The 14,509-nt window shown below is 51.5% G+C and overlaps 1 protein-coding gene across 2 annotated transcripts in view; it reads right to left on the bottom strand.

Moving 5' to 3' along the window:
• Positions 1–4,285: 4,285 nt before the first annotated feature.
• The window catches only part of Zc3h7b (zinc finger CCCH-type containing 7B), a 50,720-nt gene continuing 40,496 nt past the window's right edge, over positions 4,286–14,509 (bottom strand). For both annotated transcript variants that reach the window (XM_028871218.2, XM_028871219.2), the window contains exons 18-23: positions 8,445–8,578; positions 8,181–8,286; positions 7,961–8,069; positions 7,600–7,733; positions 7,311–7,474; positions 4,286–6,983 (exon numbers count right to left, since the gene is read on the bottom strand). In XM_028871218.2, the coding sequence (XP_028727051.1) occupies positions 6,728–6,983; positions 7,311–7,474; positions 7,600–7,733; positions 7,961–8,069; positions 8,181–8,286; positions 8,445–8,578 (903 nt within the window). In that variant the 3' untranslated portion in view covers positions 4,286–6,727. The remainder of the gene's footprint in view (positions 6,984–7,310; positions 7,475–7,599; positions 7,734–7,960; positions 8,070–8,180; positions 8,287–8,444; positions 8,579–14,509) is intronic.

The raw sequence follows: 14,509 nt of genomic DNA, 5'->3' as shown, positions 1-14,509 counted from the left end.
TTTAGCTGTAAGTGCCCTAACCTGCTGAGCCATCTTGTCCACCCTATTTTTAATTTTTCTAAGATTTATTTATTTATTATGTATACAGGGTTCTGTCTGCATGTATGCCTACATGCCAGAAGAGGGCACCAGATCTCATTACAAATGGTTGTGAACCACTATGTGGGTGCTGGGAATTGAACTCAGGACCTCTGGGAGAACAGCCAGTGCTCTCAACCCCTGAGCTATCTTTCCAGCCCACCCCCCACACTTTTAATTTTTGTATAGAAATCTCAGTACATGGATAAAAGCTCAAAAACCCTTGGAAAATGAATTCATTTCTTTTCATTTATGTGTAGGTGGATGTATCTGGGTGTATGTGGGTGGACGTATCTCTGGCACAGAGGCCAGAGAGGGTGTTGATCCGCTGGAGTTGTAGTTATGGGCAGTGAGCTGCCCAGTGTAAGTGCTGGGAACTGAACTTGGATCCTCTTCAAGAGCAGTGTATTAGAGTTCTTGGTAGGAACAGAACTGTTAGAACAAAATATATGTGGGTTTATTAGCTTATAGGCTGTGATCTGGGTAGCTCAGGATTGGCTGTCTCCTGACAGAAAGGCCAAGGACCTGACAGTTGTTCAGTCTTGAGAGACTGGATGTCTCAGCAGTTCCAATCTGATGCTGGAATCCTGAAGGATTCCTACAGAGCTGCTGGTCTTCAAACTACCTTGGAATCCGGAAGAAGTAGGTTCTAGTACAATTGAAGGGATGCCTCACAGCAACAGGGTAGATGAACTTGTCAGCACAAGTGAGGGCAAGCAGACAAAAAGCTACCAGAAGATGTGGCCCAGTTTTAGGGTGGGTCTTCCTGCTTCAAAGGATTCAGTCAATAAACTCTCTCCCATGTGTCCTGCGTGTGTTTTAGTTGATTCCAGATGTGGTCAAGTAGACAGCCAAGATGAGCCACCTCTCCAGACCCCGCTAAGTTATACTTCAACAGTGTCTTTTCTACCCCCGACCCTTCCCCCTCAACCCCGTTCCTTCTTATAATAAATTTAATTTCTTACTTAACTTTCTAATGTTTCTTTCTGCAAACGTCTATTTATAAAACTTGGGTTACTTTTTGTTTTGAACAGCTGTGTGTTTCAGTCATCAGAGGCTGTCTAGTGAGCACAAAGGGAATCTTCCCTCCTGCTTTTTTTGGCCAGCAGGAGCCCTGGCGAGTCTACCTTTGCTCTGTACCCGAGGTGAGAATGAGGTGGGAGCTGGCGTTGAGGCTTGAGTGGTACTGTGATTGCAGCCTGGGCTGACTCGGGCTGGGTCGGTGCAGCAGCTGGTACCTGGCCCCAGAACTTGGGCTTAGTGCAAAACTGGCTTAACACAGAGCTAGAAACCAACTACCTCGCTCACAGTTAATCAGGAGGCCACAGAAGGAGGATCGAAGGTTCAAGACTTCGGCTGGTCGTCTGGCTTGGGGTAAAGGCACTCGCTGCCAAGCCTGACAACCTGTCTATGCAGCGAGTTCCAAGATGTCCAGGGTCACAGAGAGACCCTATCTCAAAAAAACAAAGAGGGGAAGATGGATTTGCACCAGAAAGCTTGCACTGCCTCCTTTGCCTTGTAGATTCAGCAAGGGGCCCTCACCAGCTGCTGCCGACCCGTCAGGCTTCTTGAACCTCTAGCCCTCAGACTGTGAGCCAAGTAAGCTTCCATTCTTCACACATTACCTGGTCCTGGGCATCCTGCTATGCAACAGAGGATAGATTAATGCACCATGCATGTGGCACCAGACTAGATCTTGCAAATAGTTCGACAGACTTAGTGAGGCCTTAACTCTAGAAAATTGTTATGTTGCTCAAAGTCCACACCGACACCCCTTGCCTTGTACTCAAGGGGTTCAGCTGGCAGCATCACGAGTGATGAGCAGACTACTGGACCAGGGTGGCTGAGGAGGGCAGCAGTGGGGAGAAGGTATGGCTGAATATGTACCTGGAGACATTTGGAAGGGCGGTGTACAGGGGTTTGGATTGTCCACATGTCCAGGGTTTCTGGACTTAAAGGTCCAAAGCCCTCGGTAGACGGTCTAGGTCTGTTAAGTTTTTAATCAATGTCCTGACTCCATCCCTGTACTTTACCCTTCATTTCTCACCGACTGGAATTGTCCCCAGTTCACTAACAAGATGTTTTTATGTGACAACAGCTACGTCTGTTTGGAGGCAAGCGGTGACCTCCACCTGGAGGTCCCTTCCAAGGACTTGGTTAAGAACTTCGATGGTCTTCTGCTCTCTCCTTGGCCAGCAGGGTATATTTAACTTCCAGGCTCACAACCAATGTCAGAAGGGGCCAATACAGACTTACCGCTCATTAGTCAGGTCCAGTGGCTCGGGCCAGCCTTTGAGACCTGGGTGTTTCCCCGCAGACTACAGTACAGGCTCACAAAGGTCTTCCCTGGAGAGGGACAAAGCTGCCCCCAGGTCCTTGGTGGGCCTCGCATCTGCCCCAAGGAGCAACCTGAGAGAGAGAGAGAGGAGAGAGAGAGAGAAGAGAGAGAGAGAGAGAGAGAGAGAAGGAGCTGGTGCCACGTGAGTGCTCCTCTGCAGTGTCACACAGGCCAGGGCAGAAACAGACCCATGGCCCAGCAGGGTCGTCGTCGTCGTCCGCAGCGTGACTATCAGACGCTCTGAACATGCAGTTTCAATGGTACATGGAACTACGGATGTGAAATAAAGTGAAAAGGGAAGAATGCAGAATAGTAAGTCCCCACCGACTATGATGTAAAAATCAGAATGCAGACTCAGGGGAAACTAGTCTTTTGGGTAGGTTGGTCTTGTATCCCAAGGTGCATGAGGTGGGTGCTTGCCTGGGTAATGATTCCTTCAGAAGAGAACTAAAGGGGATTTCAAGTTGGGTTAACTCAACCCCTTAGGTTTCCTGCTCATTCTTTAATTTCCTGGATTTAAGGAATGTCCCAATGCAAGCTCATGTGTCTGCCCTCCAGCCCAAGGACAGGCTTGTGTTTTTTGTTTTGTTTTTCAAGACAGGATTTCTGTGTAGCCCTGCCTGTTCTGGATCTCACTCTGTAGATCAGGCTGACCTTGAACTCAGAGATCTGCCTGCCTCTGCCTCCTGAGTGCTGAGATTAAGTCTTCCTCTTTTCATACCATCATGTGTTAGTTGGAGGACTTCCTGCATACCTGGCCCAAGCATCTTCTGTCTTCAGAGAATTCAGAGGTCCAGGACTTTTGCTCCCTGGCCACTCTATCCAGTACTTTAACTGGCAAGCCAGGCCTAGTGGGGTACACTTGTATCTTAGCACTCGGAGGCAGAGGCAGGGTCATCCATGCAGGTTTGAGCCTAGCCTGGTCTACAATAAGAATTCCAGCCAGGCATGGTGGCACACACCTTTAATCCCAGCACCTGGGGAGGCAGAGGCAGGTGGATCTCTGAGTTCGAGGCCAGCCTGGTCTACAGAGTGAGTTCCAGGACAGCCAGGGCTACACAGAAAAACCCTGTCTTGAGGGGTAAAACAAAAAAAGAATTCCAGGCCAGCCAGGGGCTCTACAGTGAGACTGTCTGGTGAGCACTCACTCACTCTAGGCTGAGCACACTTCAGGAAATTTGAAAAACACCCCCATGAGATCAGAGTCATGCCCAGTCTTTGAAAATTGAGGAAACTGTTGGGCGTGGTAACACAGGCCTATAAGCCCAGCATTCAGGAAAGCAAAGGGCAGGATAAAAGTTCAGGCTGGTACCATCCACGCTACATATTAATCCTCTGTCTCAAAGATTTTCAAAGAGGCGAAGAAACTTTCCCGTGTAACCTTGGATCTTCCTTGGGCACAGAGGGTCAGGATTGCAATCTGGATCACATTGTAAAGCTTGGCGTGACCTTTTACCTTCCTGGACAGGCCACACCCGAAAAGGGCACAGAATCCAGAGTGGCACATGATAAAAGCAAGAGGCCCAGGCAGCCCCACAGGAAGGGCTATGAGCAGGCAGGCTGCAAGAAAACTGGCAGGGACTCCTCGGGTGACTCCTAGGACCACTTGTACAGAGCACAGCTTGTGCCTGCTCACCAGGTGCTGCTGACCTGGGTCAGCTGGGCCTCCATGTGTACACAGGGACACTGCCCCTCACCCCGCGGAATGTCTGCCCCAGGCACGGGCAGCCGGGGCCAGCTCTGTCCCAGGAGTGCTGGGCAGCCCTGGCCCCCTGAGTCCATGCGGTAGGCGGGGAGCAGCAGGAGCGACACCTGGGGGCCAAGAATCAACGTGCACACACGTGTTTTCTAGAACAAAGGCTAAAGGAAGCAAGTTTCTCTCTCGTTTTATTTTGAAGGACAAAAAAATGTTATTAAAACATCTACATTATTATCAAGATACTAGACCTTATGATATTTAATATTAAAGTGTGGTATTCTTAAATTTTAATACAGACATTTTAAAAGGACCATTAGATTGATTACTGCCCAGCTGAGAAATGCAGCATCCGCTCCCACTGCCCTGACTCCATGTCTACTAAGCTGTCTCCGAGGCACCGATTCAACTCTGAGCCTTCCATTAAATATCATCATCATTTAAAACGTTTTGTTGTCTCCCACCCCAGGTCATCCCTGTCTCTTTTCTCCTCCCGGGGTGGGTGGGGGGACCCAGGTGTAGAATGCAGGGGAGCCCAGATCTCAAGGACCCCTGGGCAGATGAACAACAGGAAAACTCTGGACTCATCCTTCTCTGGTGGGAAACAAACACTAATCATGTCCTTTTCCTGAGCACACTGGTACTCCCCTCTAGACATGGATGTGTGGGAAACTAGCAGCCAGAGCAGGGCCAGGTGTGGGCCATCTTGCCCCTTCTGCCCAAATCATCTCTGAGCCATGGCTCCAGTCTCAGTCTCCTAAATAGCCAGATGACCTCATCAGTACCCCAAAACTCGCAAGGATGTCTGCATTTTTACCCCCGAATTCTTTATCTTTAGCCCTCATTAGAAGAGATCTCTTGGATACCACACACATATATAATATTATATAGAGCGATATATTTAATACCTGTGTATATATGCATCACAGGGGCGACATATATACACACTAGAAACGAGGCTGGTGACGACAGACTGCAACACCACAGGTCGGGAGAACAAGTATCATCATCAACATTCACGGCCACGGCCCTCACCTTGCATGTGGTCACACCTCCCCTCCAGCCACACGGCCAGCACCCAAACTCTGCCGTGCCGGCCAGCTGAGGGCAGGGAAGGGGGGCAGGGGAGAGGAAAAGGTGCATGCCATGGTTATTGGAGAAGGCTGGGCAGTGGCACCATGAGGAATGGGTCCTTTATGCCCCAGGTGCCCATCATCACACCACTGAGTTTCCCGCAGCCAGGGTTGCGGGGAACATAGGAGTGTTCATTCCATTCCGCTCCTCGCTAGCCTTAGTCTCTGGTTCCTTCTGGGGGCGCCCCACTTCTTATGCCAATGGTGTGGGGCATTCTGGAATGTTTTGGGGGGAGCCAGGGAGGCTGTGTCTACTCATGGGGAGCGGGATGAAGGGGTGTACAACACTTCAGACGGTAAGAGACCTTGGTATGTGGAGGCATGGGCTGGGGGTCAGCTAGGGTCCTAGGCAGCTGGCAGGGTTAGGCATAGGGTGGGGCTGGGATAGACAGGCATGACAGTATATTTGGGTCTTTTTGGAGAAAACTATAGTAGGTCCCCAGGAAAGAGAGGCTATGTCCCATAGTGGCCCATGGATCCTAGGTCACCTCCCTGCTCTCAATATACCCCCGGACCCTCCCCATGCTTTGGACCTTGTGCAGAACCTGAGCTCACGGTGCCTGTATTCTCCCACCTCTCTGTGAAAGCTCCTGGAAATGTAACTTCTGCTGCTCACCCAACAATATCCCCCACAGGATGCAGACAAGACCAGCTCTGGCCTCAGCAGCTCTTCCCCTAATTCCCAGGTCATGCTGCATGGGGCTGAGGAGCCCAGAGGCTCTAGCTGCTAATAGGTGGGGTCTTTTGACCAATGTTTACATCCCAGATCTGCACCAAACCGAGGGCTGGAGACCCTGGGCAAACCACTCTTCCTGCTAGACCTCAGTTTTCCTTTCTGTAAAATAGGGCTTGGGCTGCGTCTACAAGAGTGGCTCACAAAGATGGCTGGGTATAGGATGGTTGTTAGGAGCACTTAGACCCCTTGGTCTAGCCTCAGATATCATCTACCTTCGCCCTTGCCCCTTTCACAGAGCAGGAAAACTGAGGCCCCAGGTGGTAAGTGACCAGTACAGTGTCTCCAACTCCATCTCACAACTGTATCTGAAGCTAACCAGCGCTGCCCACCGCCCTCTGCTGTGTCCTGATCTGGCCCCCAGGGAAGGGGAGAAGGGGAAGGTAGGAAGGGAACAGGACCCTCCTGCTGCAGATTCAAGTGGGGACCCTAGGCTCCCCAGCCCTTTAGGAGCAGACAGAAGTTAAAGCTGTAGGCTGAAGCTGGAGAGGTCAGCCAGGCCCCTCCCACTCCAACCAGGAGAACTCAACTTGGGGAGGGGCTGCCCCCATTTTGACAGGACAAGGACCCTTGGGTACACACACCTGGGGTGTTGGGGGTGGAAAGGATGGACAGGGACCCAGGGGACTGGAGGCTGCCGGATGGGGTGGTCCCCTGCCCTCAACTAACCTGCTCTGGCCATTCTGTCAGGCTTTCTGTCCCCAGCCCACCCCCGACCCCAGAACTCTGCCCACAGTTGAGACCTGGCCCTACTCCCCAGTGGTGGCGGTAGCAGTTGCAGCAGTGGGGGCCCCTGGGGTGGCAGCAGTGGGGTCCCCATCCTCTTGCAGCAGGAAGTTGTATTTGCCGAAGTCGTCATCCCGCGGACACAGAAGCATGTCCTTGCGGGCCTTGGCCAGCTTCTGCTTCAGCACCTCGCGCCGGTCCAGCCACTCATTGAGTTCCTCTTGTCCATGGGCACAGCGGCATTTGTCCCCGTCGGGGCAGGCCTTGCCCTTCTGGAGCCTGTGAGGGGCAGAAGTCTCACTGCCTGAGCTCTACGCCTTCCCGCCTGGGGCCGCTCGACCTTCCTAAGACGTGCCGCTCCCCAGAGAGCTCTGGTCCCAGCTCCTCAGGGAACCCCCGACCCAGGAGTGAGCACCCTCTAAGGACCTGACCCCTGCTGTGAAGGAGGGGGAGAGAAGTCTGAGCCGACCCCGCCATCCTGTACTCATATCCAAGGTACACCAAGGCAAGGGGATGCAGCTGGTCACATCACCCCTGCCCTCAGGTCCACCTCCGTCCTACCTGCCCCCCGCCCCCCATGCTGCCCCATCACGCTGCCCTCAGCACCTGTCACAGAGCCGGAACTCGCCCATAGGGAAGCGGAAGGCCCAGCCACTGGCATCGCTGTCGGAGGTGAAGACCTTCTCCTTGTGCTTCTCGGATTGGATGTGCTGTTGCCACTGCTTCTTGCTGTTGCTGTTCTTACCGCAGAGCCAGCAGTGGTAGCCCATCTGGGAGCACAGTCATGGGAGCACCGTTTCGTGGGTGCCAACTTCCGCAGCTCTGCCCCCCACTCAGCCCCTCCAGGCTGGCCCTCCCACCTGACCCTGGCCCAGCATGTGGGCAGCGGGCTTACCATGATGTCGGCATAGTCCGTGGGCATCTGGATCTGCTTCTCCCCTTCCCGAGAGCTGAGGGGCGTCCCTTCTCCTGGCTTGCCCGGGTTGTGTTTCTTCAGCCACATGTCATAGGTCTGTTGCATATCCAGGACTGGGAGGGGACAGAGCACCTGGTGAGGGGGCTTCCCCGTCCGCTCTCCCCATGATCCCTTCTGGACTTGGGAGGCACAGACATCTTAGGCCTGCTGCCGGGCCTGAGAGACTAATCACTCACAGGAAGCCCAGAGTCGGGCAGGGCCTGCTGAGTCTGGGGAAGACCCCAGCAGGTATTCAGGAGGTGTTGGAAATGAGGCGATGTAGGACAAGTCTGTCACTTACTCTTGTTCTCCTTCATGAAGGTCCACATGTCCCTCTCCTCAGGGCTGTGTGCGAAGGAACAGTTCCCCACATACTGGCACTTGCGGCCGTTCTGGGCATGGATGCAGAGCTGTGGGCGGGCAAAGGAAAGCCTGCTGAGTCCCACAAGGCTACGTCATCGGCCAGTTAGAGCCTCCCAAGGCCGACAACTTCATGTACTACCCACCCCTCAAGTGCTCACATCGTATTGCTGTGGAAAGTTTCGAATGGATGGCAGTGGCCTCACCGACACCCATTTCCTCTTGGCTTTGGACATCACCAGAAGGACCCGCCTCTCCTTGGTCCAGCTGTAGGTCAAAGATGAGAGTCATTGGGGGGAGAATCAGAGAGGAAGCCTCAGTGTTAGGAGACCTTCTTTCCTTTCTCAGAGCCCTGGTCTCCCAAGTCTTGGCCTCCTCCCCCACGGTGCGCTAGGAGTCGCCCATCTTGCCCCGGGCCTGCTCACCAATGCCGGGCCTTGGCACTGCAATACTTGAGGTCCTTGTCTGGTTCCACCACCTGCCCGTTCCTCCAGCACTGACCACACACAAACTTCATCTGCAAGTCAAAGGTGCTGGGCCCGTGTGTCCTTGGGGTACCCTATCGGAAGACCGGAGAGTGGGTTGATGACGCCAGAGCCACCAGGCCTTAGGGCTCTGGGAGCCTAAGACCACCACGACTTAAATCAGCTGGTCAACTGCCCGGTTCTGCTGACAGACAGGGCCCTCTCGGCTGCGGGTCCTCTGAGTTCTGAGTAGAGGAACCTGATGCCGGTAGGGATCCCGAGTCAGGGTCTCTTTCTGCCCTCCCCAGCTGGCCTTTACTGAGCTTTACTTTTTAGAGGCCTATTTTATGCAACTACTGCATAGAATAGCTTCTCCCTTTAAAGATTTATTTTAAATTTATTTTATTTATTTATTTTTAGACAGGGTCTCACTATGTATCACTGGCTGTTCTGGAACTTGCTGTGGAGACCAAACTGGAGTTGAACTCACAGAGATCCATCAGCTTGTTTCATGAGTGTTGGGATTCAAGGCACATGCTCTATCATCCCAGCCCTATTTTTTTTTTTCAAGACAGGGTTTCTCTGTGTAGCCCTGGCTGTCCTGGAACTCGCTCTGTAGACCAGGCTGACTTCAAACTTACAGAGATCCACCTGCCTCTTCCTCCTGAGTGCTGGGATTAAAGGTGTGCGCCACCACATCTGGCTTCCCAGCCTATTTTATTTTTAAATTAAGTATATATATGTGGGTTTGTGCACGTGTGTGGGTGTGTGCCCTTGCAGGCCAGAGGCATTGGTTAGATTCCCCCGGAACTAGAATTACAGGTAGTGTGAGCTGTTGACATGGGGGCTGGGAACCAAACTCAGGCCCTTTGCAAGACAGTGTGTGCTCTTAATCACGATAGCTCCTTAACATGTGGTCAAAACCCATCCAGGGGCAGAGAACTGAACCTGGGAGCTCTGGAAAATTTGGCAGTACTGAAACCTATCATAAACGAGAATACACAACCACCAGAAATTAATTCGACATCAAACGTGCAAGGAATGTGGGGTGTGTCTGGCAGCACATTCTCTTGTTCCGTCATGCCCCTTACCAAACCCTTGAATCTGAGTACCTGATAGGAACAAGCTGCACCGTGCATGGTGTCTCAGCCTGCAGCACCCAGCAACACTGCCCGAACTCGGTGCGGGTTCCAGACTACTACATGTCATGAACCGCAGTGTTCTTACCGTACAGACAAACTTCCCGCTCTTTAGGAAAATAATGGTCCACAGAAAACAAAGGCTTTTAATATTTTCCTACTGTCCTCTCTCAGCATTGAAGCACTAAACTCGTGTGTCTTTGAGTTACATTGTTACAGTGTCTGATTTTTAAAAGTTGCTGTTGGGACTCCAGGGATGGCTGGCTCTGTGATTGAGAGTACCTGTTCTCAGAGAAGATCTTCCCAGCACCCACATGGTGGCGTACAACCATCCATAACTTTAGGTCCCCTCTTCTGACCTTTGTGGGCAACAGGCATGCATGTGGTGTACAATACCTACATCCGTGCAGGCAAAACACTCATACACAATTAACCTAAATCTTTTTTCTTTTCATTGCCAGGCATGGTGGCCTATCCCAGCACTGGGGCAGTAGAGGCAGATGGATTTCTGTGAGTTTGAGGCTGCGCTGGCTAGTTTTATGTCAACTTGACACAAGCTGTCGTCATCTGAGAGGAGGGAACTTTAACTGAGGAAATGTCTCTGTAAGATTGGGCTGTAGGGGGCTGGAGAAATGGCTCAGAGGTTAAGAGCACCGAGTGCTCTTCCAGAGGTCGTGAGTTCAATTCCCAGCAACCACATGGTGGCTCACAACCATCTGTAATGAGATCTGGCGCCCTCTTCTGGTCATACATGCTGTATACATAATAAATAAATAAATCTTTGTAGGTAAAGCCTGGAGGGCATTTTCTTAACTAGTGATTGATGGGGGATGGCCTAGCCCATTGTGGGTGGTACCATCTTTGGGCTGGTGGCCCTGGGTTCTATAATAAAGCAGACTGAGCAAGTCTGATGAACAAGCTAGTAGTAATCAGCAGTCCTCCATGGCCTCTGCATCAGCTCCTGCCTCCAGGTCCCTGTCTTCTTGGGTTCCTGCCTTGGCTTTCCCCAGTGGACAGTGATTCAGGATATATAAGCCAAACAAGCCCTTCCCTCTCCAAGCTGCTTTTGGTTGTGGTGTTTCATCATAGCATTGAGGGGGGGGGAGGGAGGGAGAGAGAGAGAGAAAGAGAGAGAGGGAAAGGGGGAGAGAGAGAGAGAGAGAGATTTGAAACTATTGCTGTGGAGTTGCTCACTTGAGCTTCATTTTTTAAAAGGCATGGGCGTGTGTGCACGTGTGCACGTCTTTGGGAGTTTATGTATTTCATATGCCTGTAATGCAGGTGCCCATGGAGGCCAGAGAGCATTAGATGGCCTGAAACTGTTGTTACAGACAACTGTGAGCTGCCTGAGTGAGTACTGGGAACCAAACCTGGGTCGTCTGCAAAAGCAGCAGACGCTCTATTTTGTTGTTGTTGTTACTGTCCCGGAACTCACTCTGTAGCCCAGGCTGGCCTCGAACTCAGACATTCACCTGGCATTGCCTCCTGAGTGCTGGGATTAAAGGTGTGCGCCACCACCACCCAGCTATCAGCAAGCACTCTTTTTTTTTTTTTTTTAAATTTATTTATTTATTATGTATGCAGAAGTGGGTGCCAGATCTCATTACAGATGGTTGTGAGCCACCATGTGGTTGCTGGGACTTGAACTCAGGACCTCTGGAAGAGCAGTCAGTGCTCTTAACCTCTGAGCCATCTCTCCAGCCCTCAGCAAGCACTCTTAATGAGCTGAATCATTTGAGTTTCCAGCTCTCATTTGAGATTTTTTTTTTAATTATTGAATAAATTTTGGTGTGGGTTAGTATTGAATTTCCAACAATTCTGACATGGTTCTAAACAGACTCCTGCCATTGTGTACTACATATTTATGCACAGTGATGTTCTCAGCATTGACAACTACAAAAACCAAATATTAATCAGTTCCAAGAAGTGCCGTCTCCACATCCTGTAGTTCCAACTCTTCAGCCAATACTTAGGTCTTTATGTAAATTAAACAAGCATGTCCATCTCATTAATATTTTCTTTTCTTTTTTTTGAGGGGGGCAGTTGAGACAGGGTTTCTCTGTGTAGTTTTGGAGCCTGTCCTGGAATTTACTCTGTAGACCAAGCTGGCCTCGAACTCACAGAGATTCACCTGCCTCTGCCTCCCAGGTGCTGGGATTAAAGGTGTGTGCCACCACTGCCTGGCTTAATATTTTCTTTCAATTTAATAAACAATAAAATTATATAAATACCAAAAAAATCATTTTATAAGACATTTCTTTATGACCTAGCATTAGTAAATGTTTAATTTATAGCCAGGTATGGTAGCTTATGCTGGTAATCCTATCATTTAGGAAGCAGGAGGATTACGACAAGTTAAGAGACTTTGAGTGGGTTACAAAGTCAGTCCCAGGAAATACTGGGCTACACATAGTGAGACTCTTTCTTAAACAACAAAAGTTTGATTTATATGCTCGTCTTGTAGACCCACATATCTGTGCTGCATAAAAACTACTCATGGGAAAACAAGCCAAAAAGAGGAAGTGACCGACCCTGTCACATGCTGTCCTCTACCTGGAATGCCCTTCCTCTGGGTTTCATGCAACTTATCCTAAAAATTGTCTTTCAAAATTCAGCTCAAGTGCTGGAGGGATGGCTCAGCACGTAGCAGTGTTCACTGTATAAGCATGGAGACAGCAGTTTGGTTTCCAGCACCTCGGTAAAATCCAGGTGGGGTCCGGCACGTGCCTGTAACCCCAGCTCTGAGTGGTGCAGAGACAGGATGTAGCTGGGGACTAGGCTAGCCAAAAAGTGGAAGCCCTAGGGTCAGCAAGAGACTTTGCTGCCTGAAGGGTAAGGCAGTGATAGAGGATGCCTGGTCCCTCCTTTGGCCTGTCCACACTGGTGTGCTCCCCTGCACATCATGTGTGTATCACCCACACACTCAGCTCAGGCTGCAGGGGGCCCTCCTGGAGCTTTCCTATGACAAAGCTGCCGCTCCCCATGGCTCAAGTACCTTGTCTGACCAACCAGTTTTGAGTGCTCAGTCTGTAGAGAGCAGGAGTTCAGAGGTGGGAAGTTGGCCTTGGGCAGCAGGACAGACAGTCTTGGATTCAGGACCCTCTTCCAGGGCAGTGTCCAGCTAGTCTCTGAGGCTCCTTTCCCACAATTCTTCCCGACCTTTTGCCCTAGCCTTGACTCTGTAGGCAAGAGCTGCTCTTCTGTGCCCAGGACAGAGTGGGGAATGAGAGGTAGCCTTGGCTAACTTGTTCCAGCTGTCTTCTGTCCCTTCTGTTGCTAGACTCCCCATCTGTCCAGGGGCAGCCCTTCATTTCTCCAGGCTAGCAGGTGGATATGTCTCTTGCTGGTTCCCTCAGGCGCTGCCCAGGGTAGGGATCATTTACTTCTGACCGAGCAGAGGCAGCTCAGAGCAAATCCTCACTCCCTCTGAAGTAAAGCGCTTTTGTGCTTCTTCAGGGGATGGCATGGTAAGCCAGAGGCACTGGGCCCAAGTACCTGCCCTGGTGGCCCCCTGCCTTTACTCCTAGATGGCAAGCAGGCAAGAGCTCATGCCTGGGCCAGCTGAGTTGGACACGGGTGTCTGGTTCCTGAGCTAGGCCTGGGTGGTGTCCTGAATAGGCAGGGTGGAGTCTTGGCAGTAGGGGAGGGGTGAAGCACCATCAGCCAGAGAGGCACACACCTTGGCCCTGGGTGGCCCTGGAAGGACTGACCACTGGTCAGGAGAAGAGGATGAGGAAGAACGGAGGGGGCCAGGACTCGGGGCTGTCTTTAGAAGACTGCCCACAAGGACCCACCTGAGCCCATCACAGTGTCCCTGCTGGGCTCCTGGCCAGGAGCAAAAAGAACGAGAGAGATGCAGGAAGTCAGAAGAGAAAGAAAAACGGGCAGTCGGGTATAATCTCCACACTTGAGAGGCTGAGGCAACGGGGTCCTGAGTTCAAGGCCAGCTCTGGCTGTAGCAAGATCCATCTCAAAGAAATAAAAAATAAGAGACAGAGGCAGTGAGAGAGAGAGAGAAATAGAGAGAGGGAGGGAGAGAGAGAAAGAAGAGAGGAGACAGAGGTGGGGAGAGGAAAGAGACTAGCAGGGTTCTAAGGAGAATGAGCAGCTGGGGAGGGAAGTCATGAGCTGGAGGGAGTTTAGGGTAGGGAGGAGGTGAGAAAGGTTAGTATACTAGCATGGACTTTGAAATGTGCAGCAGGTCCTTGTGATACTCAAGGAGCCGGGAGGCCAGCATGTGCTTTGCTATGCTGATAGGTGCTGCAGGTAGCCATATGTCCCTTCTGCCAGAGGTAAGGGAACGACTCCTTTTGGTGGAGGGGACCAGTTTCATAAGTTCCTGAGGAATGCTGGCCTTTGTCTAACCACCAGAGATCCTATAGTCCAGGGTGAGCTCATTTCTGGAGAGAGACAGAGACAGAGAGACAGAGAGACAGAGACAGAGAGAAAGGAGGAGGAGGAGAAGAGAGGAGAGACAGAGACAGAGAGACAGAGAGAGACAGAGAGAGAAAGGAGGAGGAGGAGAAGAGAGGAGAGAGAGACAGAGACAGAGAGACAGAGAGAAAGGAGGAGGAGGAGAAGAGAGGAGACGGGGGGGGGGTGATACAAAGGCTAGAAAGGGAAGACCCAGGGAGCAGGGAGCCCTAACGGCTCCTCCCCTCAGCTTGGATCCCCCCTCTACCCCCACTCCAGCCTGGCCCCATAAGGAGTTCAGAAGCCCAGGTTTCCTTCAAGTTGACAACAGACTGGTCTGGCCTAGGGGACAGGATCATCCCTCATGAGTGAGCCACAGGCCCATCCCTCAGCATGCTGAGACTGGGGCCAGCTCCTGTAAGCCTCACACCCATGCAGGAGATGGCGGGCAGGGCCTTATGATGAAGAATCCAA

The sequence above is a fragment of the Peromyscus leucopus genome, chromosome 20 (assembly GCF_004664715.2).
Source record: "Peromyscus leucopus breed LL Stock chromosome 20, UCI_PerLeu_2.1, whole genome shotgun sequence".
NCBI lineage: Eukaryota > Metazoa > Chordata > Mammalia > Rodentia > Cricetidae > Peromyscus > Peromyscus leucopus.
The sequence above is the reverse complement of the archived record's forward strand: the minus strand, read 5'-3'. Positions and strand labels throughout refer to the sequence as shown.